The sequence below is a fragment of the Chrysochloris asiatica genome, unplaced genomic scaffold, assembly GCF_000296735.1.
Source record: "Chrysochloris asiatica unplaced genomic scaffold, ChrAsi1.0 scaffold00045, whole genome shotgun sequence".
NCBI classification, from domain to species: domain Eukaryota; kingdom Metazoa; phylum Chordata; class Mammalia; order Afrosoricida; family Chrysochloridae; genus Chrysochloris; species Chrysochloris asiatica.
The window spans coordinates 16,747,980-16,775,870 of NW_006408563.1; the positions used below are offsets into that span (position 1 = coordinate 16,747,980).

At 40.5% G+C, this 27,891-nt stretch overlaps 1 protein-coding gene across 1 annotated transcript in view; it reads left to right on the forward strand.

Annotated features, from left to right (window-relative positions):
- Window positions 1-7,622: 7,622 nt before the first annotated feature.
- Window positions 7,623-27,891, forward strand: part of STK17B (serine/threonine kinase 17b) — a 43,902-nt gene continuing 23,633 nt past the window's right edge. Inside the window, exons 1-3 of the mRNA XM_006862017.1 lie at window positions 7,623-7,775; window positions 23,918-23,924; window positions 26,177-26,331. Coding sequence (XP_006862079.1) covers window positions 26,210-26,331 — 122 coding nt within the window. The 5' untranslated portion in view covers window positions 7,623-7,775; window positions 23,918-23,924; window positions 26,177-26,209. The remainder of the gene's footprint in view (window positions 7,776-23,917; window positions 23,925-26,176; window positions 26,332-27,891) is intronic.

Below are 27,891 nucleotides of genomic sequence, written 5' to 3' on the forward strand. Positions count from 1 at the left end.
AGTATGCCCATTCTTCAAAATTCTATCCAGAGCTTGTCATGATCCACAAAGTCAAAAGCCTTTGCATAGTCAATAAAGCACAAGTAAACATCTTTCTGTAGTCTCTGCTTTTAGCCAAGATCCATCTGACATCAGAAATGATATCCCTAGTTCCACGTCCTCTTCTGAATCTGTGTTGAATTTCTGGCAGTTCTCTGTCAATGTACTGCTACAGCTAATTTTGAATTATCTCCAGCAAAATTTCTCTTGCTTGTAATATAAATTGTAATTGTTCAGTGATTTCCACATTCTATTGGGTCACTTATCTTTGGAATGGGGCACAAATATGGATCTCTTCTTGTCAGTTGGCCAGGTAGCTCTCTTCCAAATTTTTGGGCATAGATGAGTGCTGCATCCGTTTGTTGAAATATTTCAATTTGTAATCCATCAATTCCTGGAGCCTTGTTTTCTACCAGTGCCTTCAGTGCAGTATCATTGGCTCATGATCATATATTGCATCTTGAAATGGTAGGACACCAACCATTTCTTTTTGGTACAGTGATTCTTTACTGTTGCTTTCTACATCATTCAATATTTTGCCCATAGGATTCTTTAATATTGCAAGTTGAGGTTTAAATTTTTTCTTCAGTTCTTTCAACTCTAGAAATGCTATTCATGTTCTTCCCTTTTGGTTTTCTAATTCTTGTTCTTTGCACATTTTATGATATTTGACTTTGTCTTTCTCGAGCTACCCTTTGAAATTTTCTGTTCAGCTCTTTGACTTTCTCATTTCTTCCATTAATTCACTTTATCATTTTTAAGCTGGAGAGCAATTTTCAGAGTCTCTTCTGACATCTATCTATGTTGGTCTTTTTTCTTTCCTGTTTTTTTTAATGACAGTTTGCTTTCTTCCTATATGATGTTCTTGATGTCTTTCCACAGATCTTCTGGTCTTTTGGTCTACTAGGTCTAATGCTTTATGTCTGTTCTTGAGATCGTCTCTAAATTCAGGTGGGCTATGTTTAAGGTTATATTTTGGCTCTTGTGGACTTGTTTTAATTTTCTTCACTTTCAGCCTGAACTTACATATGAGCAATTGATGGTCTTTTCCGCAGTCTGCCCCCACCTTTGTTTTAGCTTTTCCACCATCTCTTTCCACAGATGTAGTCCATCTGGTGAGACCCATGTGTATGTTGTTTTTAAAAGGTTGTTTTTAAATTCATTTGCAATGAATATGTCATTGGTTTTGCAAAATTCTATCATGTGATTTCCAGCATCATTTCTATCGCCAAGACCACATTGTCCAACTACTCATCTTTCCCCTATGTTTACAACTTTTGCACTCCAATTGGCAGTAATTATTGATACATCTATGAACCTATGGAGTAAATACATTATTATCTCCATATTAAAGATGAAAAAACAGTGGCACAGAGTTTCACAGTTCAAGGTCTCAAAGTGAGTACATTGCAGAACTATTCTTTCATCTCATCTACGACCTTGAAAGGAGTTCTGAAAAACTGTACTTCTCTTTCTGTAAAAATGAAGCTATGTCACACTGCTCTATAAATGTAAAGGCAAGGCTAGCTAGTAAAAAGACTCAGGCATGATTTGAATATTCTCAATGTCAGAGATACTGTGACAACCAGAAATGTTACCATTTCTCACATTACCAAGACTTTTATGCCTACACCCTCGGAAACCCTGTACAGGGTCGCTATGGGTCGGAACCGACTCGATGGCACTTAACAACAACAACAACAAGGACTCAACTAGTAGACTTATTTCTACTGTCACCTTAAACTAGTTGCGGCAAAGATCATGCCTAACAACAGAGTGGATGAGGGTTAAAAGTTAGCTCTGCCTTATCTAGACCTGATACTGCCTGTTGTAAGAAGACTCACTAGGTGAAGGTTCCTGGAAGCTTTACTACTTCTTACCTGCTACGTGTTCTGGGTAATTTGACACCAGGTGACGCCTCATGGTATGTGCCAGTTTTTCTGGGAAGTTTCTTAGGAAAATGAAAGTGGTGGGGTTTGTAGGAGAAAGCCGATCGTCATTTATCTATTCAACTGAAATAAACTTACATTTATTTTTTTTTGTTCTGCTTGGTATTTACTTTCCTTTAAACACCAATGACTCTAATTTCTTTATTGCATACGGTTCCCTGTACTTTACCATTTGTCACTTTTGCAACTTAATTTCAAACCTAGGTGCTTCCGTCAGGTGGATTCTGAAAGGAAAGCAGCTACCTCACTCTCCTTTTTGCTTATGGGTGACTTTATGATAATTTTTAACCCAAATAATCATTCTTAGTATCAATCTTACGATTTGAAGGAAAAGCATTTCCTCAGCACCTACTATGCCTCAGTGAAGCATTTTGCCAGTCTTGCGGCACAGTGGTACATCTAATATAGGTGGTCTTTCTCCTCAGAGAGCCTGAAGGCCAACCGCTGGAACACAGTAAGTGCTTGTAAGAACTGAAGGCTCACTCTTGTCAGACACTGCTTTATATGCACTATTTCATCTATATCTCACAGAGGTGGTAATATGCCCATTTTATAGATGAGGAAATTGAGGGTTACTCAAATCACACACAACTAGGAATGAGCAGAACTGGAAGTTGAATGCAGGTCTTTCTGATGGCACATAGTTAATCATCAAACACACACCCACCCACACACACCCTCCCCTTCTCTCATACACACACACAATTTCTCATGAGCCACAGCTTCCAGGTTTGTAGTGTTTGTAGTGGAGAACAGCAGTTCTACAGCTTTGCTTCAGTAATCTACCAAATACTTTTGTTTGCAAATTCTCTTAAGTACAACCTGAAACAAATTGTGGCAGACAGCTGGGAGAGGACAGCTGTGGAAAGGAAAATGTGGCCGGATGCTAAGGGGGGCAGACTGGGTGGATGTGCAGTCAAGTGGCTCTAAGGAGAGGAAGCAGTGACAGGCTGAGGTAAGGGGGACAAACATTAAACCACTCAGAGCTAAACCAGAGTATAAGGAGCTACCTTCAATAGTCCAGGAAGCATTGTCTTTTATCAGGAATGCAAATCCATTGTTCATTTCATTCAAGTAATTATTCAAATAAACTTAAAGACTCCCCCCTTAAGTATTTCTCTGATATAATTAGGTGAATAGACCTTGGGATTAACACTTAACCAGAAAAAAGCATACACACACACACACACACACACACACACACACACACACCCCGACTGCCAATGCCTAGTGATGGACTAGACCTACCAGAATTGCTCCATAGGGTTTCCAAGACTCAGTCTTGACAGAGCAGCTGGGAGCTTGAACTGCTGACTTTTTGGTTAGCAGCCCAATGCTTAAACCGCTACGCCATCACTCAAATTATTGTTCAGATATTCCACTAACTAGTTGTGTGATGTTCTGTAAGCACCTTAACTTCTTTTATTTTGCATTTTCTCCTTTCTAAAACAAGGAGATTGGACTAAGGGGCCCCAAGGAGTTTTTGAAGCACCAAACTGCTCTGATGATTTGTTTATCATGATTTACAAGGTTTTCAGTACTACATTAAAGAATTTGGGACTTAGAAGAAATTAGAAGACACATTTCTACATCTTCAGACCTGTTTTGCCTAATACACTAGCAACGAGGCATGTGTGACCACTGAGCACTTGAAACGTGGCTAGTGCAACTGAACATTGAATTTTATCTCAATTTAATAACCAATACTGTATTTAATTAAGGAAAAAATTTAGCTGTGTTTAAAACTACTTTGGTATGTGAATCTGCTTTTTTTTTCAGTTGTAAAAGTTATGAAATCTATTATTATTGAAATGTAATATAAGTATAAAATATATAACAGATAACTTCAAAAGAAAAGGTATTCTGGGAAAATTGAAAATTATACACTTGAAAGAGAAATGCAAGTTAAAACACATTAGGATATCACTTAATGAAGATAACGTTTACAAAGTACAAGTGTAGTGAATCTATATGTACCAAATAGTATGCTGTCAACTTAATAAAACAAAAGAGTCTGAGAAATATAACAGTATAGTAGCATTGGAGTCCTGATGTAGGATAAGCACTGGACTGTTAACTGCGAGGTCAGTAGCTCAAACCCACCAGCCACTCCTTGGAAGCCCTATACAGGGTCACTATGAGTTGGAACTGACTCGAAGATACTTAACAAGAAAACATTGATCATTTTATATTGACTACACGTTGAAATGACAATATTTTAGATAGATTGGGTTAAACCAAATCTATCATTAGAAATAATTTCAGTTATCTTTACGTTTTTAAATTTGACTGTAAGAACATTTAAAATTATATATGTGACTTGCATGACCTTACTTTTTTGGACAGCTTTGACAGGTTTACTCTATAAACATGGTGGCTTGATCAGCAGTGTATGCCATAGTTCTTTATCAGTGTTTCTGAGAAAAGAGTTGTGTCACCTTTTGAGGAAGACCAGTCTGAGTCATTACTGTTATCAAGAAACATTTGCATATATTACCTCTGCCAATGAAATTTTTGTTTCAAGGAAGCCAGGAAATACAAGATCTCCTAGAGTCTGTTGGGTTTCTAATGCTGATCCATGCTACAGGCATCATGGATAAATGACATCCTCCATCTGAGTACACTCAGCATTCTACCTCCAGAGACAGGATCTGCTTGGACCAGCTTGCCTCCATCTGAGTATCCTTATTGGCTGGAGGTTTGAGTCAAGCCCCTTCAGAGACTGTTTGCTTTTAGACTGGCTACAAATTCCTGATTTATTCAGTTGTGGGTAGGGCAGTAGTGCTTATTTCCACACTGATTGACCTCAATTGTTGAATCTTGATATAAAAAATAACTGGTAAAGTTTTGTTGTTTTGTTTTTGTTTTTGAGGCAGGTATGTCAAGGGAAGAAATTTTGAGCTTGAGGGTTTCCTCTCTGTACAACACACCACCCTCCTTGTCTGCATCTCTGGCAAGCGAATATGTCACTATGTCACTAGGGAGCATCAGCTGTGCTTAGCATGTGGTGATTAAGTTTGACAGAGGAAGATCACCTTCCCTAGATAGACTATGACAATGACATGATCAGAGAGGACCATCATCCCTGGTCATATGTGGGCCTCACCTAGTGTTAGTGACATCCCTGGTCAGTATGTGATGATTATCCTGGAGTGATCAAGAGGATCGCTGCCTCCAGCCACATGTAATGACTCACACAGAGTGACTGGGGAGGACCACTGTCTCTAGTGAGGTATATGGCAATGACCACAGGATGACCATTAGGTCATATAGGCATTTTCTACTGTAGGGGGTGAGAACAAAAACATGTACCTCTTACATGGCATTGAATGACCTTAAGTAGGTGAGATAGAATATGCTGATTCCTGAATTTCACTGCATAGCCACAGATAGTCCAGTTTCATCAACATAAGGAATTCCTTGTTACCTGAACCACCACAGGACTTGAGATCAAGCATCTATAGTGGGATAGTGTGACAAATCTTAGATTCTAAGTCTAGCTTCAGGTACAAGGGGCAACAATCTATTTAGAAGCATAAGAGATCCATGTGGTGAAAGTACAAGTCCTGCATTTAAGCATAAGGCAAAGATGCAATCAGGCTGGGAGGAGAAAAGGAAGTTAGTGAGAACAAATTTTTGATTTCTAGAGAAGGTAACCTTTTGATAGTTGCATATTGATTAACATGTGATATTGAGGATGGTGAAAAGCTAGAGGCAAGACAGAGGTAGGAAAATGCAAGACATGAAAATACCATCAAAAAGTTAGTGGATTACATCAGAGGGATTATAACAACAAAGATTGGTTTAAAGTGGTGATGGAGAGAGAAAGGTCTGCATTTAGGTATGAAATGACATGGCCTCAGTTAGTGCCAGAGGAAGGCATGTTGAGTGTGAGAAGATTACTAAGAGTGGTGGTTGATCAAACGTTAGAACTGATGAGGTGCAGAGTTTTAAAAAGCAAAACCACAGGAATAATGCAATCCTTTGACCCTGAGAGGTTACTGGTTTCAGTGATTGTGCAGAGACCCCTGGGATGTGGCACTCATGTTCATGAAAGAAAAGAAGGAACAGTCTCTTTGGTTTGTGGAGTTTTAAATATTGATACCTGAAAATTCTATTTCAGTGTGTGGCTTGTGTTGGTTTCCATACTAACTGAAGGTCTCTTTAGTCTACTTGATGGTTATTAATGAAAAACCAGACAGACAGAAACAATATTCTTTAGGTTACAAGGTTTATAGGTGGACAAATTAGGATCAGTTACAGCTCTGGTAGCGTAGTGGTTACGAATCGGGCTGCGAACCTTAAGATCAGCGGTTCGAAACTACCAGCCGCTCCGCGGGAGAAAGACGAGGCTTTCTACTCCCGTAAAGATTTACGCCCTCGGAAACCCTGTACAGGGTCGCTATGGGTCGGAACCGACTCGATGGCACTTAACAACAACAACAACACAGCTCTTGGTGTAGCTTGTAGGATCAGCACTGGATTGTTAATCACAAGGTTGGTAGTTTAAGCCCACCAGCCGCTCCTCAGACACTCCTCAGTACAGGATCTCTATGCATTGGAACCCATTCAATAGCACAACATCTTTGTTAAATGGCTGTTGGTGCATTTTATGCAATTACCTTGAGAAAAATAGTATAGAAAGGCAAAAGGCCAGCTTGATGGGAGTTGCTCGGGCTTAGCGGTAGAGAACAAGAAACTCTCTTTAAATGTTGACCGAAAGTTAAAAGTTAAAACAAAAACAAAAACAACAATAGGACAAACTCCACCCCTTATCTGTTTCCAATAGTTTTTATAGTTAGTGTAAACACTCTTATGCTCAGCAACCAATCCTAGATAAAAGGCAGTTGTGTCCTGCACACGATTTTTCATTCTGTTTCTCAGGGTAACATCCGTCAGTCGTTTGCTGCAGGTTTTCATTTTCAATTCGTTCTATTTGGGCATTCCCTACACTGTTTCAGCCAGGCCTCACTCAGTAGGGCACCCTTCACTGGAGCATGCGTTAGTGCTAGGCTGGTCCTACAACCTGAGCTCCTTGCATCCGGGCAAGGAACATCTGTCCAGCTGTAGCAACTGAGACAGCTCTCCACTTCGTGGTTGGCTCTAGGTCATATGGGAGATGACAAGGAAGGGTCAGAAAACAGGTCCTTGGTAGGCACAGAAGTTTGTTAATGAGTCCGAAGCAGCTGGGGCGAACTTTCCTTCTTCCTCTCCCCAACCTCTGGATAATCACATCTCGTGGCTTGGCCTCTCCGAAGACAAGGAGACAGAGCAACAGCCTTGAGCGAAGCTCCTCAGCTACAGGCTCCAGCTCTTGTCCTCCCTCGCTGCCTTGACTCCAGAGTCCCACCTGCTCCGCAGCACCGCCCAGGTTCCCGCCCCGCCGACGCGAGCCACACCCTCTCCCCGCTGGGGCCCCGCCCAGCAGCACGTGTTTCAGACCCACGCCCCGCCCAGACCCTCACGTGACAGCCCGGGAATCCGCGCGCGCTGATTGGCTCGCCCGACTGAGGGGGCGGGACCTACTGAAGAGCACTGCCCCGGGACGCCGCTGCACTTTTCAAACCTCAACTGTAAGCTGCAGTCTGCGAGTCCCTTGCCGTCACCGGGAACTACCTCACAGGGGCCGGGAAGAAGCAAAAGGAGTCCTGCCACTGTCGAAAGTACCCGACACCCTATCGGTTGGAGCTGGAGAAGGCGTCCTGTTGTGATCACCGGCGTGGGGCGGGACGGGAGCCCCCTAGGAGGGGGCAGCCCCGAGAGAACCTGCTGCGGCTGGAGCGGTCAGTGTCCTCGCGTGTTGGCGACCCTGCTGGGAATGTGGGCTCGGGGCTGCGAACTCCTGAACCAGCTCCCTTCAGCCTGGGTCCAGGGGCCTCAGAGGAGGGGTCCGGGCTGGGACTCCGTCTGGGTCCTCGGGTTCGGCGGGGGGCGGATGGCGGTCCTCCTCACCCTGCTCGGCGGGGCAGCCTGCTTGTGTGTGTGTGTGTGTGTGTGTGTACGCGAGGGTGGCCCGGCTCTCCCGGCGCGGTCGCGGCCCGCCAGGCCCCTTGGCGGCGGGCTCACTCACGGACCTTCCACGTCGCCTGGCCGCAGTCCTGCGCGTCCCTCGGAGTTCACATCTGTACTCGGGCACACGTCCTGCGCGCGCTGCCCTGCGCCTAGAGTTTGCTCATCTTGGGGGTAGTGGGGGGGTGTTTCAGTTACCGCTGGGAACAGTTGTTTTTAAACGCGTGGGTCGTGCACAAGACGAATTGCAGCTGTTTCCGTGATTTTCCGTGATCTGATGTCCTGATGACCCACCCTCGCACGATACAGCTACTTGATGGCTTAGATCTGGACATTTACCCAGGCGGTTTGTTTTGTTTAGGGAAAACTCTTAGTTTTTAAAATTCTCGCAGAGGAATAAGTAGTGGCAAAGTTTAAAGAGATTTTATGGTGTCGGTTCTTGTTTTCTCTTTGATGGGGCAAGAGTCACTCTGACATCAATTTGCAAGTTAAGTTAAAACAAAAACAAAAAAACCCTCAAACATATTATGACCACAGTTCAATAACATTAAAGCACATTAGATTTCTGTGCTACATTTGCTAATTGTTTTGCCTACGTAATGTTTATGTCTGTGGTACTTAATGATATGCTGAACTTTGTAGAGACGTTTGATAGGTGTGGCCCCTCTTAAGTTCTCAAGTGTTTGAGAACGTGTGCACTAAGACAGGATTGGCTGTAGAAACAACCTGGTAAGTGGCAACATAATGTAAACAGGCATTTTACTAATGTACAACCCTTGTTGGGCCAGAAGCATAATTTTATTAAAGGAAAGGAGGGTTACTTCTGCATTCACAATGATAACCCATTTTTCAGCTTTGTGGTGAACTGTCCAGAATTCGTTTTCAACAGCTTCTAAAATGTTTGAATTAAACTACATACATATCAGTTGTTTCTGATTCACAGCGACCCTGTATAGGGTTTCGGAGACTGCCAATCTTTATGGGAGCGGACGTCTTTTTTTCTTCTACTGAGTGGCAGGTTGGTTTGAACTACCGACCTTGACGTTAGCAGCCCACAGCCTGACGCAGCCACTTACCGTGTTTCTTAAAATGTTGGTCTACAGGAGCATCGCCCAAAGTTCTAAACTCTCTTCTCTCCCACACTTACTTGTTCTCTTGAGTACAGTTCAAGATTAAATTAAAATTAAAAAATATATTTGAACTGTTGGGAAGTGCTATTATTGACAACTTTAATTTTTTGGTACATCTTATGCATTTTTTATCACTTTTGCTAAAATATGGATCTAAAAGTGAAGTAAAATGATATTTACTTACATGGCAATATGTTTAAATTTTAAGTGTAACAATTCCAAGGCCTTTCTTTTTTGTGTAAGCATAATTGTTGCAATTTCTCTTAAGACCACTGAATAATGAATTATAATTTGATTAAGATAGAAGTCATTTTTAGGAAAATCGAGATTTGACTAACCTATCAGTACATCAGCATTGTGAATAACAAATCTGCAGAAGATACAAATATTTTTATGGCAGCCATTTCTAGTCAAATAGTTTTATTATTAAGCTTGCACTACCAGTGTTTTACTGGTGTTAAAGAAAATTTAAACATATTCCAAAACCTCTGTATTGGAGCTGTTTCATAATTATAAGGGGAAATTTCTTTATCAGATTTTCTGTTTTAATCTTAAGGAAGCAATTTAAAGCCCAGGAAACCAAATGCTAACATTTGTAATGAATCATTAAATTGTCTTAAGATGTAGTATATATTAGTATATTTGAATGCATATGTATGTAAAATTGGCAGCTAAGAACTGTGCTTCTAGATTTACCTCTTGAGAAGGATTTTGATTGATTCTTGAAGTTCTACTGTACCCTGGGGTTATTTATTGTGTCAGAAACATGAAAAGTCATTTATATACACTTGGGAAAACTTCAGATGTATTTAGTTGCTTTATTATTTTACAATGCTAATTTTAAAAAGGCAAAGATTTTATTTTTAAGTAACTTACTCTAATTTTCAGTCTGATCAATGGCATTTTCAAATTATAATTTCAATTAAGAAATGTTGTTGTTAAGTGCGGTTGAGTCAGTTCCGTCTTGTATAGGATTTCCTTGTATAGGATTTCCAAGGAGCAACTGGTGAATTTGAACTGTCAATCTTGTGATTCAAACCGACCTTGTGGTCCAGTGCTTTATCCCACAGTGCCACACCAGCGAAGTACACAAGAAGTGTGCTTCTTATAAATTATTACATTCCAAGCAAATATTTTAATCTAAATGTTTTGTAATAAATTTTGTCATTTTCAATGCAAAGGTTTTTTTTTCATTATTTTTTATTTCTTTGGTTTATTTATTCTTTTCTAAATAAATTTAGTCTTGGATTTCAATGCCATTATAAACATGTAATCATTTTCTTTTAATATTTATATGCAACATATTTTAGTTCACCTGATGAGACCCTTTGCAAATTCTTCCCCAAAAGAGGCCATAGTTACATGTTAAGCATTTATAAAATATAATTGTATTACTAATACTTAAAGGAAAAGATTCCATTTTGCATTGTAAGAGTTACTGAATAAACAGTACTTTGTTGTTGTTGTTAAGTGCCATCGAGTCGGTTCCGACCCATAGCGACCCTGTAACAGGGTTTCCGAGGGTGTAAATCTTTATGGGAGTAGAAAGCCTTATCTTTCTCCCGCGGAGCGGCTGGTAGTTTCGAACCGCTGACCTTAAGGTTCACAGCCCGATTCGTAATCACTACGCTACCAGAGCTGCTTTATTAAGTAAACAGTAATTTATTTTACAACAGAAACCTAATTTTCAGTCTAATGAATGACAAGCACTGTGTGTTTCTTGGCCTACTATATTTCGTTTTTATTTTTTAACATCTTCCTATCCTTGTTCACAATTACAGGGTTTAATTCTTGGTCTTATAGTCTTGGCACAGACTCAAGCATGGGGTCATTTAGTTACCTGGGGCTTTAGCCCTTGGATAGTTTATACTAGACTGATTAGAGTCTGTTAGGTGTCTTCCTACTGTGATTTTCAAAGGAGTGAATTCTTGAATTATGCGTTCTAATCATTGTTTTAGGTTCTTGTTTTGTTTTAAACAGATGAACCTGTAGTAGAATGTTGTTGTTAAGTGCCTTGGAGTCGGTTCTGACTCATAGGGACCCAATAAGAGTCCTGGTGTGATGCTATAGGATAAGCACTGGACTGCTAAATGCTAGATTGATGATTCAAACCCACCAGTCATTCCTTGGAAGCACTATACAAAGTCACTATGAGTGGGAACTGACTCCATGGTTTCCGAGACTGTTAATGTTTGTGAGAGCAGAAAGCCTCGTCTTTATTCTGCAATGAAAAAAATACATGTAAGTAACATGTTTCTTCCTTGAACGTTGAAAAGGCTTCACCATCCTCCTCCCTGTAGCAGTTCCTCATTTCTAATCAGTGACTAATTAAAAATGATCATTCTGCCTTTCTGCAGAAAGTTCTTTTAATTTTGATAGATGTTGGGTAAATAAATCTCCAGTTCCTCTATTTCCTAGAGAAAACAGCTATGAATGCCTTGTGTCATTGTTGTTGGATCTGTTGAATTGATTTTTGACTCATAGCAACCTTATTTAACAGAGAACTGCCGCATTTGGTTTTCTTGTGTGGCACTGTAGGATTAACATTGGACTGGTGACCATAGGTGGACAGTTCAAACCAAACTACTGCTCTCAGGAACCCTATACAGGTTGCTGTAAGTCGAAACTGGTTTGATGGTACACAACAACAATTTTTATGGGAGCAGATTGCCAGATCTTTCTCACCCAGAGTCACTGTAGGGGTTTGGTCAGCAGCCAAATGCTTAACTGTTGTGCCACCAGGACTCCTCATGAATACTTTTGTAGAGAGAAGCCATTATTTCCCTGTAATCTTGTAACTTTGCTTTCCATTGCTTTTTATATTTACTTCATGAACATCAGGACTAATAGTTCCTTGTTAGGACAAATAACTGAATGCCCTGATTGATGTAGCTCTTAAAATATAGATGATGAAATACATAAAAACAAGTGGCCATCTAGTTTGTAAAAATGTTGTTATGTGCCGTGGTGTCGGTTCTGACTCATAGCGACCATGCATAAAGTTTCTGAGGCTGTAAATCTTTACGGAAGCAGAAAGCCTCATCTTTCTCCTGAGGAACAGCTGGTAGTTTCGAACTGCTGATCATGAGATTAGCAGCCTGATTCATAACCACAACAGTAAATGATAAAGTAGATTTATCCATGTTTCTAGATTTTGTGGCTACTCTGTACAGAACTAAAATTCTCTAATAGCAATTAAAGGTATTCCTTAGTTTGTTTAGGCAGTGGCTGTGAATGGATTAGAAGTACCAGTACTATAGTTACCACATGGATTTCTCAAGTTCTGTTAACCCCTTGAAGGTATGAGACATACTTGAAAATTCTTTCTCTGTATTTTATAATTCTTATAATAATTCAGAACCCTTGCCGTTGAGTGGATTTAGACTCAAGGTGACCTGACACGGGCCTGAGTAGCACACTGCTCTTTAGGGTGTTCAATGGCTGATTTTTCCCAAGCAGATTACTAGGCATTTCTTCCCAGGTACTGCCAGGTGGACTTCAACTGTCTGCCTTTCATTAACAGTCAAACACATTGACCATTTGTACCACCCAGGGAATCTAGTTATATCATTTAATTAACTAATGGGATCATCATGAGTTGGAATCCACTTGAAGACAACTAACTGGTAATAATGGGTTTATCATGGGGTTAGGAGCTTAGGCATAAGAGTAATGGTTGCTCCGTGAATAGTAAACATAATTGCCACATAGCTGGCACAGGTTAAGATCGAAATATTCCAGGGTTCTCCTATTTGAAGCACTGAGAGACATTTACACCAATCTGTATGTTTTAGGCAAAGTTTCTGAAAGGACATTCTGTCTTGAAATACGAAGGTTGCTTAAGCAGAGTTGATCATTTAAGGAAAGGCAGATAGGATGCTCCGTGTAGAGAACAGATAAATACAGATGTGTTGTTAAGCGCTGTCGAGTCGGTTCCGACTCATAGCAACCCTGTATAGAGTTTACGAGGAGCGGTTAGTGAGCTTGAACCTCCGACCTTGCTGTCAAACCGACCTTGCATTCCAGCTCATTAACCCTCAGCTCTGCAGAGCCAAAAAGTGGAGTCTTGACATGGCGCCATAGGTTAAGCACTCGACCACAAAGTGTGCTTGAACTGCAAGGTCAGCGGTTCAAACTCACCAGCTACTCCTCGGTTTCTATGAGATAGAACCTACTCGATGGCACTTAACAACAATACATCTGTATTTATCTATTTTCTGCACGCAACAGGTTGGTGTCAGCTAGTGTGGTACCTCATTGGAGGGGTGGGTGACTCATGGTGTCATCTCCGCTGTGGGTGGGGCAACAGTGAGCCCTCCCTGGTTGGAGGAGCCACCCCACGCCGTGATAGGTCAAGCACTGTGCCTCCTGGCCTGCTCCCTGTTGCGGCTTCTCTCTCAGCTCCTCCTCCTGGTCAAGTTGGTGACTGTCCTCTCTGCGCAGTGACCAGCGCCATTTCCCACCGCCCGCACTCTGACACCAGTCCTTGTGACGCCACTGCCTCGGGGGCCCGTCTCCCAGCGGCGCCAGCCTGTCGCTGAGGCTGTGGCGCCTGGGGTCATTCTGGTGTCACCTGTCCACCTCCCCCACCTTCACTCTCCTAGTGACACCGTAACGAGTGGCAGGAAATGAAGCCGCGTTCACTGGACTTGAGGGGCCTTAGTGCATCTTGTTAAGAAGCTCAGCTTGGAGGTACTCCGGAGCCCAGGAACGGAGTCAAAGCAGGCAGTTCTGTAGGTATTTGTATTTATTGTATCTTGATTGTTGTTGAGTGCCATCTAGTAGGTTCCAACTCCTAGCAACCCTGTATAGTGTTTCTGACGAGTTGCTGGTGGGTTAGCAGCCCAGCACTTATTCTATAGCACCACACCAGGACCCTATTGTATCTTCTTGTTAGGTACCTTGGAGTCGGATCTGAATCGTTGTTGTTGATATATTCTGACCCATAGTGATCCTGTATCGGGTTTCCGAGGAGCGGCTGGTGAGCTTAAACACAACGACCTTTCGTTTCAAACCGACTTTGCAGTCCAGCGCATTAACCCACAGCAGCCCTATATAGAGTTTCTGGGGCTATAAATCTTTACAGGAGCAGAAATCCTCTTCTTTCTCCACGGAATAGGTGGTAGTTTCGAACTGCTGACCTTGAGGTTAGCAGCCCTACTCAAGGAGTGGCTGATGGATTTGAACGATTCAAGCCAGCCTTGAAGTCCAGTGCTTTATCCTGTATCACCACACCATACTTTTATAAAATGTTATTTGCTAACTTTGAAATGAATATCATGGTGAATACTTTGAAAATGAAGTCATTTAGAGGAGTATAGGGCCTGTTTTGTCTTGCTTTGATTTCATCACATTTGCTTTTTCCTTACAATAGGGCAAGGCCCAGATCAAGGCTAGGATTCCTTCTGTACCTCCCTTTCCTTGTTGTTATTGTTGTTATTTGCCCTTGGGTTGATTCGTACCCATAGTGAATCTATAGGGTTTCCAAGGAGCAGCTGGTGAGCTGGAACCACCAATCTGGCAGTCCAAACGACTGTGCAATCTGATGCATTAGCCCACAGCGCCACAACAGGACTTCTCCCTTACACATATCTAAATTCTTATTGTAGTTATTGTAATGGGAATAGTAGGGGAAAACTCTTTAAAAATAACTTTGAGATACCATTATCTTCATTTGTTGTTGTTGTTGTTAAGTGCCCTCGAGTCGATTCTGACCCATAGCGACCCTGTGTAGAGTTTCCAAAGAGCAGCTGGTGAGCTTGAACAACCAACCTTGCAGTTCAAATGACCTTGCAGTTCAAATGACTTTGCAGTCTGACGCATTAGCCCACAGCGCCACACCAGGCATCTTTATAGTATTATGTAATTCAAAGTGTATCTGTGTGTTCTATTTCCGTCTTACTGTTTTAAGTGCTTAACTGCTTATAATTGTGTACCGTCCAACACAAATTTACCTATTAGGTTAACTTGATTTTCTTTTTTCAACCAGTATGACTTGAAAATGTATTATAAAATGAATTTCAAATGGAATGTGAGGTTGATGATGTACATAATTATAGATGTCTGAGTTATGGCGGTATTGCTGGGTGCCGCCAAGTCAATTTTGACTCATGTTGGCTCCATGTAAGAGAGTAGAACTTCTTACTTGTAAGATGTTTCCTTGGCTATAATCTTTATGGAAATAGATCTTCAGGTCTTACTCCTATGGGAGAGTCTGGGTGGGATCGAACTACCAACCTTTCAGTTAGCAGCCAGAATACATACAACAGCTAGAGCCACCAGGGCTCTTTATGAGTTATGGTAGAAGACAAGAAAAGTTCTGGGGACTGTTGTTGGCGTTGAAGAGTTGAAAACTATTTGGTAGGGGATTTAGGAAGGTACCAGAAGAAATGACAGAGAGCTCATTAATAACTTGCATGTTATTACATAGGAATTAAATTTTATGGCGATACAAGGAGAGACAGAGAGCTGGTTAATAACTTTCCATGTACCAAAGGATTAAATTTTGTATGAAGGGTAAACAGATGTTGGTGGAATTTGGTGAACAAAGTGGCAGTCATGCTCTACTAAGTATGCAAAATCAGTCAAAGGGGAGGAAATAAAAAATATGTAGGCTGTGACAATTGGCTTGAATGCAGTAAATACAAGGCAAAAGAAGCTAAGCAATGTTACAGGAAGATAAGTAAAAGAAATATTGTGACTAGGGTTCCAGTTCATACATTGATGGGTTTATTCCAAACAAAACATGTTTAAACATGTCTGCAATCGGTGGATGGCCGCAAACAAGTTCTATCAGTAATACACTTGTCTTGGTCTTTGTAGTAGGACACCTTTTTTTTTAAAAAAAAAAAAAAAGGAGGGGAGGTGGCAGGGAATCAAAGCAGTGACTTGCAGATCTGGTGGATCAGTTGAATTCAAGACAGTGATATCAATTCAGAAGGTTATGGTAACTGGTTTTTAGAATTCCAAAGGGGTAATCTTGGTAGATTTTTTTGAAGGACTCAGTACGATCACAGGGGCTTATGATAGATAGAAAGGCCACGAAGATTGTGTTGAGTAGTTTTGGGGGGTTTTCCACCTCATCTTGCCAATGCACCTGTTTATTCTTCAAGGGAAGCAAGGGCTGTCCTGTGAGAATTTCAGTGTGACACCCTATCCCATCCACCTTAAGCCTGGATCTTGCCCCTTCACACTTTTTATTCCCAAAACTCAAATCACATTTAAAAAGAGCATGCTTTGAGTTCCTTGAGGATGCCAAAACTCGGTTTACATGGTGTAAAATTCTTCAGTGAATGATTGTTGTTGTTGTTAAGTGCCATGGAGTTGGTTCCGACCCATAGCGACCCTGTATAGGGTTTTCGAGGAGCAGCTGGTGAGCTTGAACCACTGACCTTGTAGTTCAAATGGCTTTGCAGTCTGGCGTATTAACCCACAGCGCCACACCAGGACTCCTCAGTGAATGATGACAGAGATGGAAAGACTACCTCAGAAGTGTTTAGACATATGTAGAGAAACAATGACATAATTATTTTGGTAATTTTGTTTAATAAAAGTTTCTATTATTTTGTAGGGTACTTTTAGACTTACTGTCATATGACTGCTTAAAACAGTTTTTAGTATCACTAGTCTAGCAATATGTAGATGAGCCAGGTTGGGGTTGAGCTATCATATGCTCTCGTTTTCTGAGACATAGCTGTGTTCCAGCATATTCAGAGCCACAGTGCCAGTATATGTTTAAAATAACTGTGGGTTGCCTACTGCTGTTTTCATCCAGATCTTTAGTAATCCAACTATTGCCGCTGTTGTTTGGTGCTGTCAAGTTGTTGTTTTGGCCTCAGTGATCACATGTGACAGAGTAGAACTAACTGCCTCATAAGGTTTTTTTGGTTGCAATCTTTATGTGAGTAGATCACAGGTTTTTTCTCCCAAGGCGGGTGTTCAAACTGCCAACCTTTTGGTAAGTAGCTGAGTGCTTACCATTGCACCACCAAGACTCCTTGATGCTCTTAGGTATCGTCAAGTGGGTTCTGATTCATAGTGACTCCATGCACAACACAACAAAACAAACAGTGCCCAGTCCTGTGCATCCTCACAGTTGTGGTTCTGTTTGAATCCATTGTTGCTGCCACTGTGTCAGTCCATCCTGTTGAGGTTCTGCCTCTTTTTCACTGATCCTCCACTTTGCTAAGTATGTTGTCCTTCTCCAGCGACTGGTCCTTCTTGGCAACATGTTCAAAGTACAAGAGATGAAATCTTGACACTCTAACTTCTAAGATGTCAAACTTCCTTGTTAGGAGCACTCTGGTTATACTTCTTCCAAGACAGATTTGTTTGTTCTTCTGGTAATCCATATTCAGTATTATTCGCTAACACCATGATTCAAATGCATCAGTTCTTCTACAGCCTTTCTTATTCATCATCCAATGATAATAAATATTGTTCATTTTTTATCATTACTGTTATACAATAAATAAGCTGCTTAGGTATACAGATACCTGTGGCCACTTCATCTGTGTGTGGCGCTGTGGGTTAATGCACTGGATTACAAGGTCCATTTGAACCGCAAGGTTAGCAGTTCAAGCTCACCAGCTGCTCCTTGGAAACCCTATACAGGGTCACTATGAGTTGGTACCAACTCAATGGTACTTAACAACAACAACAACATTCATCTGTTATGATGACCAACAGTACTTGCAAGTGTTAATTTTTTTTTTTTAAATATCAATGTCCAGTATTAGGGAATATTATTTGTAGGTTGGGTAACAAGGCTCTGTTTAATTATTATCCATTTCAATTTTTTTTTTTTTTTTGTAATCTAGGTTCTTTGTCCTGTATAACTTAATAATCACCATTACCATACTTTTTGCTTTTTTTAATACATAGTCTGTATACAAGTCCTTTATCAGATACGTAATTTGAAAATATTTTCTCCTGGTATTCAACTTGTCTTTTCACTCTTTCTTTCTAAACTTTTTATTGTGAATTGAGCAAAGGTTTAAAGCCAAGTTCATCAGTCTTGCATTCAACAAATCCCACACCTTGTTTCAGTCTCAATGATTGCAATCCCCTTCATGCAACAGCAGTATCCTGCTTCTTCCCGTTTCCATTCCACCCTCTTTCCCATCCCTTCCCAACTTTGTCCAAGCATGGTGAGCATATCTAACCAGTGTTGTTGCCTCCCCTACCCCCCAATGTACCTATCTACTGCTTGGCTAAAAATTGGGCCATGAGGATGAGTTCCTTTCCAGACCTGAAGGGTGGTTGAGGGTCATAGTCTCAAATTCCTCCAGTCCCTTTCTGACTAGTAAGCCTGATCTTTTTCAGTAATAATTTTGAGTTTCCCCCCACATTTTCTTTCACTCTATCTGGGCCCTTCTAATTTGATCCCTTCCAGAGCAGCTGGTCAATATCTAGTTCTTCTGGGCTCAGAGTCATGGTGACTGATGGTCACGTGCTGCATTAGTCCATTTGACTAATTAATTCCAAGCATCATCCCTTCTCATCTCTCTTCTTTCTTCTGCACATGGAGAGAGAAATAACTAAACCTTAGATGATTGCTCATGAGCTTTTAAAATCCCAGCTGCTACTCATCAAGGGTCTCTGTGAGTCGGAACCGACTTAACAGCACTTTACTACAATAACAACCTTTTAGTCAGTGAATTGGATTCCTGGTGTAACCCTGTGGGATAATGCACTGTATCACAAGGTCAGCTTGAACCACAAGGTCGGCAGTTCAGATTCACTAGCTGCCCCTTGGAGATCTTACATAGGGTCCCTGTGAGTTAGAACTGACTTGAGGGCATTTAACAACGACAGCCAGTGAATTACTCTCCCTTCCCTCCTACCTCTGGTAATCTTTTCTTGAGTTCTTATAGTAGTGATCTCATACAATACTGGTTCAGGTTCATCCATGTTAATGATATGTTTTGCAGATTCATCATTATTCTTCAGTGTTGCATAATAGTTCATTGTGTGTATGTACCAAAGTTTGTTTATCCGTTCTTCCATTGATGGCCATTTAAGGTGTTTCCATCTTTTTGCTATTGTGACTAGTACTGTGGTGAACATGGTGTTCCTATGTCTAGTGTTCTGACTTATTTTTTGTGGATATATACCAAGTAGAGGGATTGCTTGGTCATATGGTATTTCTATTTCCAACTTTCTGAGGCAGCATCATACTGTAGAAGCATTTCCACATTGGTTGAACCATTTCACAACCCCACCAGCCATTCAGGAGGGTCCCAATCTCTCTACACCCTCTCCAGTATTTGTTTTCTGTTCTTTTTTTTAAACTTTGCTATTAATGCTGGCATGAGATGATATTTCATTGTTATTTTGATTTGGTGTCCTGATGTGGCGCTGTGGGTTAATGCGCTGTACTGCAAAATCAGTTTGAACTGCAAGGTCATCGGTGGTTCAATCTCACTAGCCTCTCCTAGGAAACCCTATACAGGGTCACTATGGCTCAGAACCAACTCCTTGGCACTTAACAACAACAACAATGGCTAATGATAATGAACATTTCTTCATATGTTTGTTGGCTGCCAGAATATCTTCATTGATGAAGTGTCTGCCCACTTTTTCATTGGACCTATACTTACTTTTTTAAAAATAAGTATGCTTGGACATCACACTTAGGAAAAAAAAAATTTTTTTTAAGAAGGATCCTAGAATAAGTCTGGATTTGCACAAATGATATTTCCACAAATGATATAATTAAGACATACAACTTAAAGTTACTAGTTGCTAGTCATATATTAATTAGGATTTCTTTAAAATATGTGCACCAAATCATTCCTCCCACATCCCTGTCAGGTTTGACATTTCAACTGCAGTGGCCACACAAAATTTGGACACTTATTCATCATCATGCAGCTTGTTAGGAAGTTAAAAGGTTGTATTGCAGTATCAGAAAACGCACAGGGCACAGGTCTCTGTGCCTGGTCAGTGTTACAAAACTCTTTTAGGGCTGCTGATCCATGCCTACAGAACACACCATGAACTCAACTTTACTTGCTCTGTGGGCTAGGAAAGCCCACCACTACTGTCTCTTGCTCTGGCTCTTGATTCTATTGTTGCTATCCCTCTGCCACTCCTTTGGTGTCAAAGGTTTCTGTCCTTGGGTCAAGGAGGTTCAATGTACAGGGATCTCTGCATCCAAAGGACACATTCCATTCCTTGCTCTTCCACTTTGATGATAGTGAGCTCCCTCATCCTGCTTTGGAGGTGGCTCATTTTATATCCATGTTAGAGTTTCTAGTTTTTACAGTTACAGCTAACTTTGTTAATATCCACAGCTGAGTCATGTAATCCGATCAGTTCCGTTTCCTACTTTCTCATATCCAGAGCCATCAGAAAAAGTAGTTTGGTGGGAGTTACAAACCTCTGGCTAGAAGCGACATAAGAAATAGTTCATTGCACTGCAATTTGCGAAATGATTTTGCTCTGTGCAATAATAAACAAGGCATTAATACTCAGTATTTAGAAATCAAACAATGTATTGCATTAGGCAAATCTGCTGCACAAGACCTTTTTAAAGTGTTGAAGAGCAAAGATGTCAGCTTGAGGACTAAGGTGCGCCTGACCCAAGCCGTGGTATTTTCGATAACTTTATATGCATATGAAAGCTGGACAGTGAATAAGGAAGACCGTAGAAGAATTGATGCTTTTGAGTTATGTTGTTGGAGGAGAATATTGAAAGCTGCCATGGACTGCCAAAAGAGCCAATACATCCGTTTTGGAAGAAGTGCAGCCAGAGTGCTCCTTGGAGGCCAAGATGGCCAAACTTTGTCTCTCATACTTTGGACATATTGTCAGGAGAGACCAGTTTCTGTAGAAGGATATCATGTTTGGTAAGGTAGAGGGTCAGAGAAAAAGAGGAAGACCCCCTGTGAGATGGAATGGCCAAGTGGCAGCATCAATGGACTCAAGTGTGGCAATAGTAGTGAGGTTGGCCCAGGATCGGGCAGTATTTCGTTCTGCTGTGCATAAGGCCGCTATGAGTCAGTACCAACTCGATGGCACCTAACAACAACAACAACAACAACAGTATTTACTCTCCACCACTCATCTGTCAGTTTGTTGTACTGTGGTGGCTTATGTGTTGCTGTGATTCTGGAAGCTATACCATGGGTATTTTAAATACCAGCAGGGTCACCTGCAGTGCACAGCTTTCAGTAGAGCTCCCAGACAAAGACACTAGGAAGGAGAGACAAACTACTTCTGAATATTTAGTAACTGAAAACTTTATGAGTAGCAGTATAACACTGTCAGCACCAGATTATTGACTAATGAAGCATAATGAAGAGCACTAGAATATTGTCAAATATAGTGCCAAAAGATGAGCCCCTCAGGTTGGAAGGCACTCAATATGTGACTGGGGTAGAGCTGCTTACAAATTATACAGTTACCGAGATGACATGAATGAAGTTAAGCCTTGGGGACCTTCATTTGCTTATGGGACACAACCCCATTAATAATCAAAACATGGAATGTACAAAGTATGAATCTAGGAAAATTGGAAATTATCAAAAATGAAATGGAACACATAAACATTGATAATCCTAGGCATTAGTGAGCTGAAGTGGACTGGTATTGGCCATTTTGAATCTGAGAAACACGTGGTTTTCTATGTCGGGAATGACAAATCGAGGACGAATGGCATTGCATTTGTCATGAAAAAGAATATATCAAGATCAGTCATGAAGTACAGTGCTGTCTGTGATAGGGTATCCATATGCCTACAAGAAAGACCCGTTAATACCACTAGTATTCAAATTTACATATTGACAACTAAAGACAGTGATAATGATATCGAAGAATTCTATCAACTTCTTCAGTCTGAAACTGGTCAAACGTGCATTCAAGATGTATTGATAATCATTGGTGATTGGAATGCAAAAGTTGGACACAAAGAGGAAGGATCAGTAGTAGGAATATATGGCCTTGGTGATAGAAATAGTGCTGGAGATCGCATGATAGAATTTTTCAAGACCAATGGATTCTTCATTGCAAATACCTTTTTTAAGCAACGTAAAAGATGACTATACACGTGGACCTCACCAGATGGAATGCACAGAAATCAAATTGACTACATCTGTGGAAAGAAATGGTGGAAAAGCTCCATATCATCAGCCAAAACAAGACCAGGGGCAGACTGTATAACAGACCATCAATTGCTCATATGCAAATTCAGGCTGAAGCTGAAGAAAATTAAAACATTAACCAAAAATATGACCTCGAGTATATCCCACCTGAATTTGGAGATCATCTGAAGAACAAATTTGATGCATTAGACACTAAAGACCAAAGAATTGTGGGATGACATCAAGAATATCATACAGGAAAGAAGCAAAATGTCATTAATAAGATAAAAAAGAAGGAAAAGACCAAAATGGATATCAGAAGAGACTCTGAGGAATCTTGCTATCTAGTGTAGAGATGCTAAAGCAAATGGAAGAAGTGAGGAGGTACAAGAGCTGAACAGAAAATTTCAAAGGTCAGCTCAGGAAGACAAAGTCAAGTATTATAATGAAATGTGCAAAGACCTGGAATTAGAAACTCCTAAGGAAAGAACATGCTGCGCATTTCCCAAGCTGAGGGAACTGAAGAATAAATTGAAGCCTCTATTTGGGGTATTGAAGGATTCTGGGGGGAATATATTGAATGATGCAGAAAGCATCAAAAGTAGTTGGAAGGAATTCATAGAGTCACTGTGCCAGAAAGAAATGGTTGATGTTCAGCCATTTCAAGAGATAGCATATAATCAAGAATTAATGATCATGAAGGAAGAAGTGCTCTGAAGGCATTGGCAAACAACAAGGCTCAAGGAATTGATGGAATACAATTGAAATCCTTCAACAAATGGATGTGGCACTTGAGGCATTCACTCATCTATGCCATGAAATTTTGAAGCCAGCTGCCTGGCCAGTTGATTGGAAGAGATCTCTATGGGCCCATTCCAAATAGTGGTGACCCAACAGAATGCAGAAACAATTAAATAATATCATTAATAACACATGCAAGTAAACTTTTGCTGAAGATAATTTTTGAAACGGCTGCAATAGTACGTTTACAGGGCACTGCCAGAGATTCAAGCCAGATTCAAAAGAATATATGTAACTAGGGATGTCATTGCTGATGTCAGATGTATCTTGGCCGAAAGCAGAGAATACCAGAAAGATGTTTACTTTTGCTCTATTGACCATGCAGAGGTTTTCAACAAACTCATGGATAACGTTGTGAAGAATGGGTATTTTAGAATACTTAGTTGTGCTCATGAGAAACCTGTACATATACCAAGACTCAGGGGTTCAAATAGAATAAGGGGATACTGAATGGGTTTAAGATCAGGAAAGGTTTATGCCAGGGCTATATTCTTTCACTATATTTATTCAGTCTGTATGCTGAGCACATCATCGGAGAAACTAGATTGTATGAAGAACATGGCATCATGATTGGAGGAAGACTTATGAACAACCTGCCATATGCGGATGATACAGCCTTGTTTCTGCAAGTGAAGAGGCTTAAATACTGACTGATGAAGATCAATGACTACAGCATTCTTTAGTATGGATTATACCTCAATGTCAAGAATAAAAAAATATTCACAACTGAACCAGTATATACATCATGATAAATGGAGAAGAGATTGAAGTTGTCAGATTTTATTTTGCTTGTATCCACATGAACACTCATAGAAGCAGCAGTGAAGAAATCAAATGCTGTATTGCAATAGTCAAATCTGTGCAAGACCTTTAAAGTGTTAAAGAGCAAAGATACCAGTTTGAGAACTAAGGTAAGCCTGACCCAAGTCATGATATTTTCATTAGCCTCCTGTGCATGTGAAAGCTGGACAGTGAATAAGAACGACTGTAGAAGAACTGATACATTTGAATTGTGGAGTTAAAGAAGAATGCTGTGAATACCATGGATTGCCAGAAGAACAAACAGATCTGTGTTGGAAGAAATACAGTCTGAGTGTTCCTTAGAAGCCAGAATGGCCAGACTTAGTCTCTCATACTTTAGACGTATTATCAGGAAGACCTGTTTCTGGAGAAGGACATTATATTTGACAAAGTGGAGGGTCAGTGAAAAAGAGGAAGACTCTTCATGGGATGAATTGGCGCAATAGCAGCTGAAATGAGCTAAAGTGTACCAATTGTGAGGATGTCACAGAACTTCATAGCAACCTTGTATAGGGCTTCCAAGGAGCAGCTGGTGAGTTTGAACTGCTTACTATCTGGTTCAAACTGACCTTGTGATCCAGTACTTTATCCAACAGTGACACACCAGAATTCTGTCACAGGATCACACAGTGTTTTTATCTGTTATGTATAGGGTCACTGTGTTTCGGAACTGACTCAGTGGTACCTAACAACAACAATAACCACCACAACAACAATATGTAGTATAAGCATTTGACCCACCCTATACAGGGTTCAGAAACCCAAAACAAAGTTCAGAAGGTAGGAAGGGGGGGAAGGGAAGACAGACAAGTGGAAATGGTGACTCAGGGTGGAAGTGGGAAGAGCGCTGTTACATTGGAGAGATTACAACTCATATGAAAAAACTCAAGTTGGTCACAATGAGTTGGAACAGACTTAATGTCACATAAAAATAACAGGCGAAGTCTTATTATTGGACTACTTTCTAGCTGATATATTGCAGTATGGTGTAGACATCTTTGTTGTTGTTAAGTGCTGTGTCAAGTTGGTTCTGACTCATAGTGACCCAAGGAACAGCTGGTGAGTTTGAACCGCTGATCTTGTGGTTCAAACCAACCTTGTGGCCCAGTGCTTTATCCCACAGTACCACACCAGGACTTAGAATCTAGAATTTGATGAAGTAGAAATCTTAGAATCAAGAGTTTTTACATTTTGCCTTTGTAATTGAATTTGACATAGTCTTGTTACACTTTGATAAGTTGGTATACAACTTCTCATGTTTCCTAAGGCCTCATTGATGAATAAGCTTAGCTCTTGAGTCTGAAGATGTTTACCTCATCTAGATTTTAGATTTTAAGATGTTTCACTCATGCTGCAATATATCAGCTACAAAGTAGTCCATTCATAAAAATTCTTGTAGAACTAGAATAGTTTCTGGAAGATATTATTTATCTTTATTATATACAGGGTCACTGTGGGTCAACAGACTTGAAGGTACTTAAAAACAATTATATTAAAGATAACTTTAGAGAATGAGTTTTAAAATGAAATTAAATGATTTCTTGTATTATAATTTTATCAAAACTTCAAGAATTTGAGAGACTCCTACTGGAGTCCTGGTGTGGCGTTGGGGGTTAGTTAATGTGTCAGACTGCAAAACTATTTGAACTGCAAGGTTGGCGGTTCAAGCTCACCAGCTGCTCCTCAGAAACCCTATACAGGGTCGCTATGGGTCAGAACCGACTCAACGGCACTTCACAACAACAGAAGTTTTGGAGCTCTGGTGTGGTGCTGTAGGATAAGCACTGGATTGCTAACCACAAGGTCAGCAGTTCAAGTCCACCAGCTGCTCTGGGAAACTGTATAGAAGGTTGTTATAAGTGAGAACTGATATGACAGCACACAACAACAACAGGAGTTTCAAAGTAGTTTTATTCTAATAAGTCAGAAACTTTTCAAGTGCCATTGTTGTTGTTGTTGTTAAGTGCAGTTGAGTCGGATCCGACCCATAGCAACCCTGTACCCATAGCGACCCTGAACAGGGTTTCCAAGGCTGTAAATCTTTACGGGAGCAGAACACCTCATCTGTCTCCCGCAGAGCCGCTGGTAGTTTCGAACTGCTGGCCTTAAGGTTCGCAGCCTGATTCGTGACCACTATGCTACCAGAGATGGTAAGTTTGTGGGCATGCTCTTTGCTATTTTCCTCTTGGGTAGGATGTGCTCCTTGTTGGGAAGTGATGCTGATATGGTTATGTTTTATAGCTATATTTGGAGTGGTGTAGTCTAATGCATATCCTGTCTCAGATAACATCACTTTTTTTTTTTCTTAATTACATATGTTATATCCTCTTGTCTTTTTTTTTTTCCCCTCAAAAGGTGGAAGTTACTAAAGAAGGCTATCTGAAAGTCTGCTAGCATGTCGAGAAGAAGGTTTGATTGCCGAAGTATCTCAGGCTTGCTAACTACGACGCCTCAAACTCCAATGAAATTGGAAAACTTTCATAACTTTTATACACTTACATCTAAAGAGCTAGGAAGGTAAGGAACCTAATTTATGTGTTTTGTGTGTTGTTTAAATTCAGATGGGGAGGAGGGCTTCTGCTTTTTTAATTGTTACTGTAGAACTCAACTTTGGATCATTATTTAAATAATGATTAGAAAGAATCACATTTCCTCTGTGATCATTAGGCAGTATACCCTCCTAACCGACTTGAAAATCAGATCTGTGGAAGTTTTAGTGAGTTTCTATTATACATCCCACCTAACTTTAGAGCCGCTGATAAGAAGTCTGGCCTCTTACTTCAGGCTGTGCGTGGGAAGAGGCAGCGTATCCTAGACTGCCAAACCAGCAACTGACTGTGAGACCTCAATTAAGTGTCTGTATCTCTTAGTGCCAGAGTTGTGAGGATTAAATTATTGTTTCAGAGGTGCTTGGTGTGATGCTGTGGGATAATGCACTGGACCACAAGGTCGGTGGTGCAAATTCACCAGCTGCTTCTCGGAAACCTTATGCAGTGTTGCTATGAGTTGGAACCTATTCAACAACACTTAACAACAGATTTTGATGCAGTGCTAGAGAAGTTTGTATTAAATAACATTTTTTAAAAATCTTAGTATACTGTGCTAGATTAAAAAAAAGAAGAAATAGATTCTACTCTTCTTTCCTAAATTTAGAAAATATTTTATAGTATCATTCTGTACTATAAAAATACCTGTTTTATGGTAAACCCTGTACAAATACTATGTTTGGGCGTAACTAAATTCTTTGAGGCCAAGGATTAACCTGATGTTGAGATTTCTTAGGACTAATTTTATAATACATATGGAAGTTACAAAAGATGTACAAATTAATTAATTATGTAATCAGCGTCTTTCAAAGTTTAAATAAAAAATGCTTACTGAAGTGTTAAGGAGCTCTGGTAGCATAGTGGTTACGAATCGGGCTGCGAGCCACAAGGTCAGCAGTTCGAAACTACCAGCTGTTCCACGGGAGAAAGATGAGGCTTTCTACTCCTGTGAAGATTTACAGCCTCGGAAACCCTATACAGGGTCGCTATGAGTCGGAACTGACTCCAAGGCACATAACAATAACAACAACTGACTGACGTGTTGGAAGATGATTATCAGTTTATCTTTCTCGTCTGATTTTAGTTCTAGAGATAAATGTTTTGGCTTGTGTCACCAAGTCCATTGTACAGTACAATTGCATGATTCGTTTTTATCTTTGAGAATTGCAATGTGAAAACAAAAATGGGCTAAACCGTGAAATGTATTTCTGTTCCTGGTGGTCTTTTCTCTTAGGGATAAAGAGGACTCCTGGCTTTTTCCCTTGTTAGCTGTTGGTTTTAACTTTTTTTCTTTTGCAAAGTAAGGATGATAATAGTGGATTGCACAACTCCTGCTAAATGTGTGGCTATTTAGTGGCATATGAAGAGAATTTAGAAGTGAATGATGGTGACAGTTGCACAGATGGTCACTGTGACTAATGTCACCGTATACTAAAGACAGGTTGAAAATGGCAGTGTTTGTGTGATAAGTATTTTATCACAATTTTTTAAAGTCTCTTGTGAAGAAATGGATGTTGTTGTTAAGTGCCAT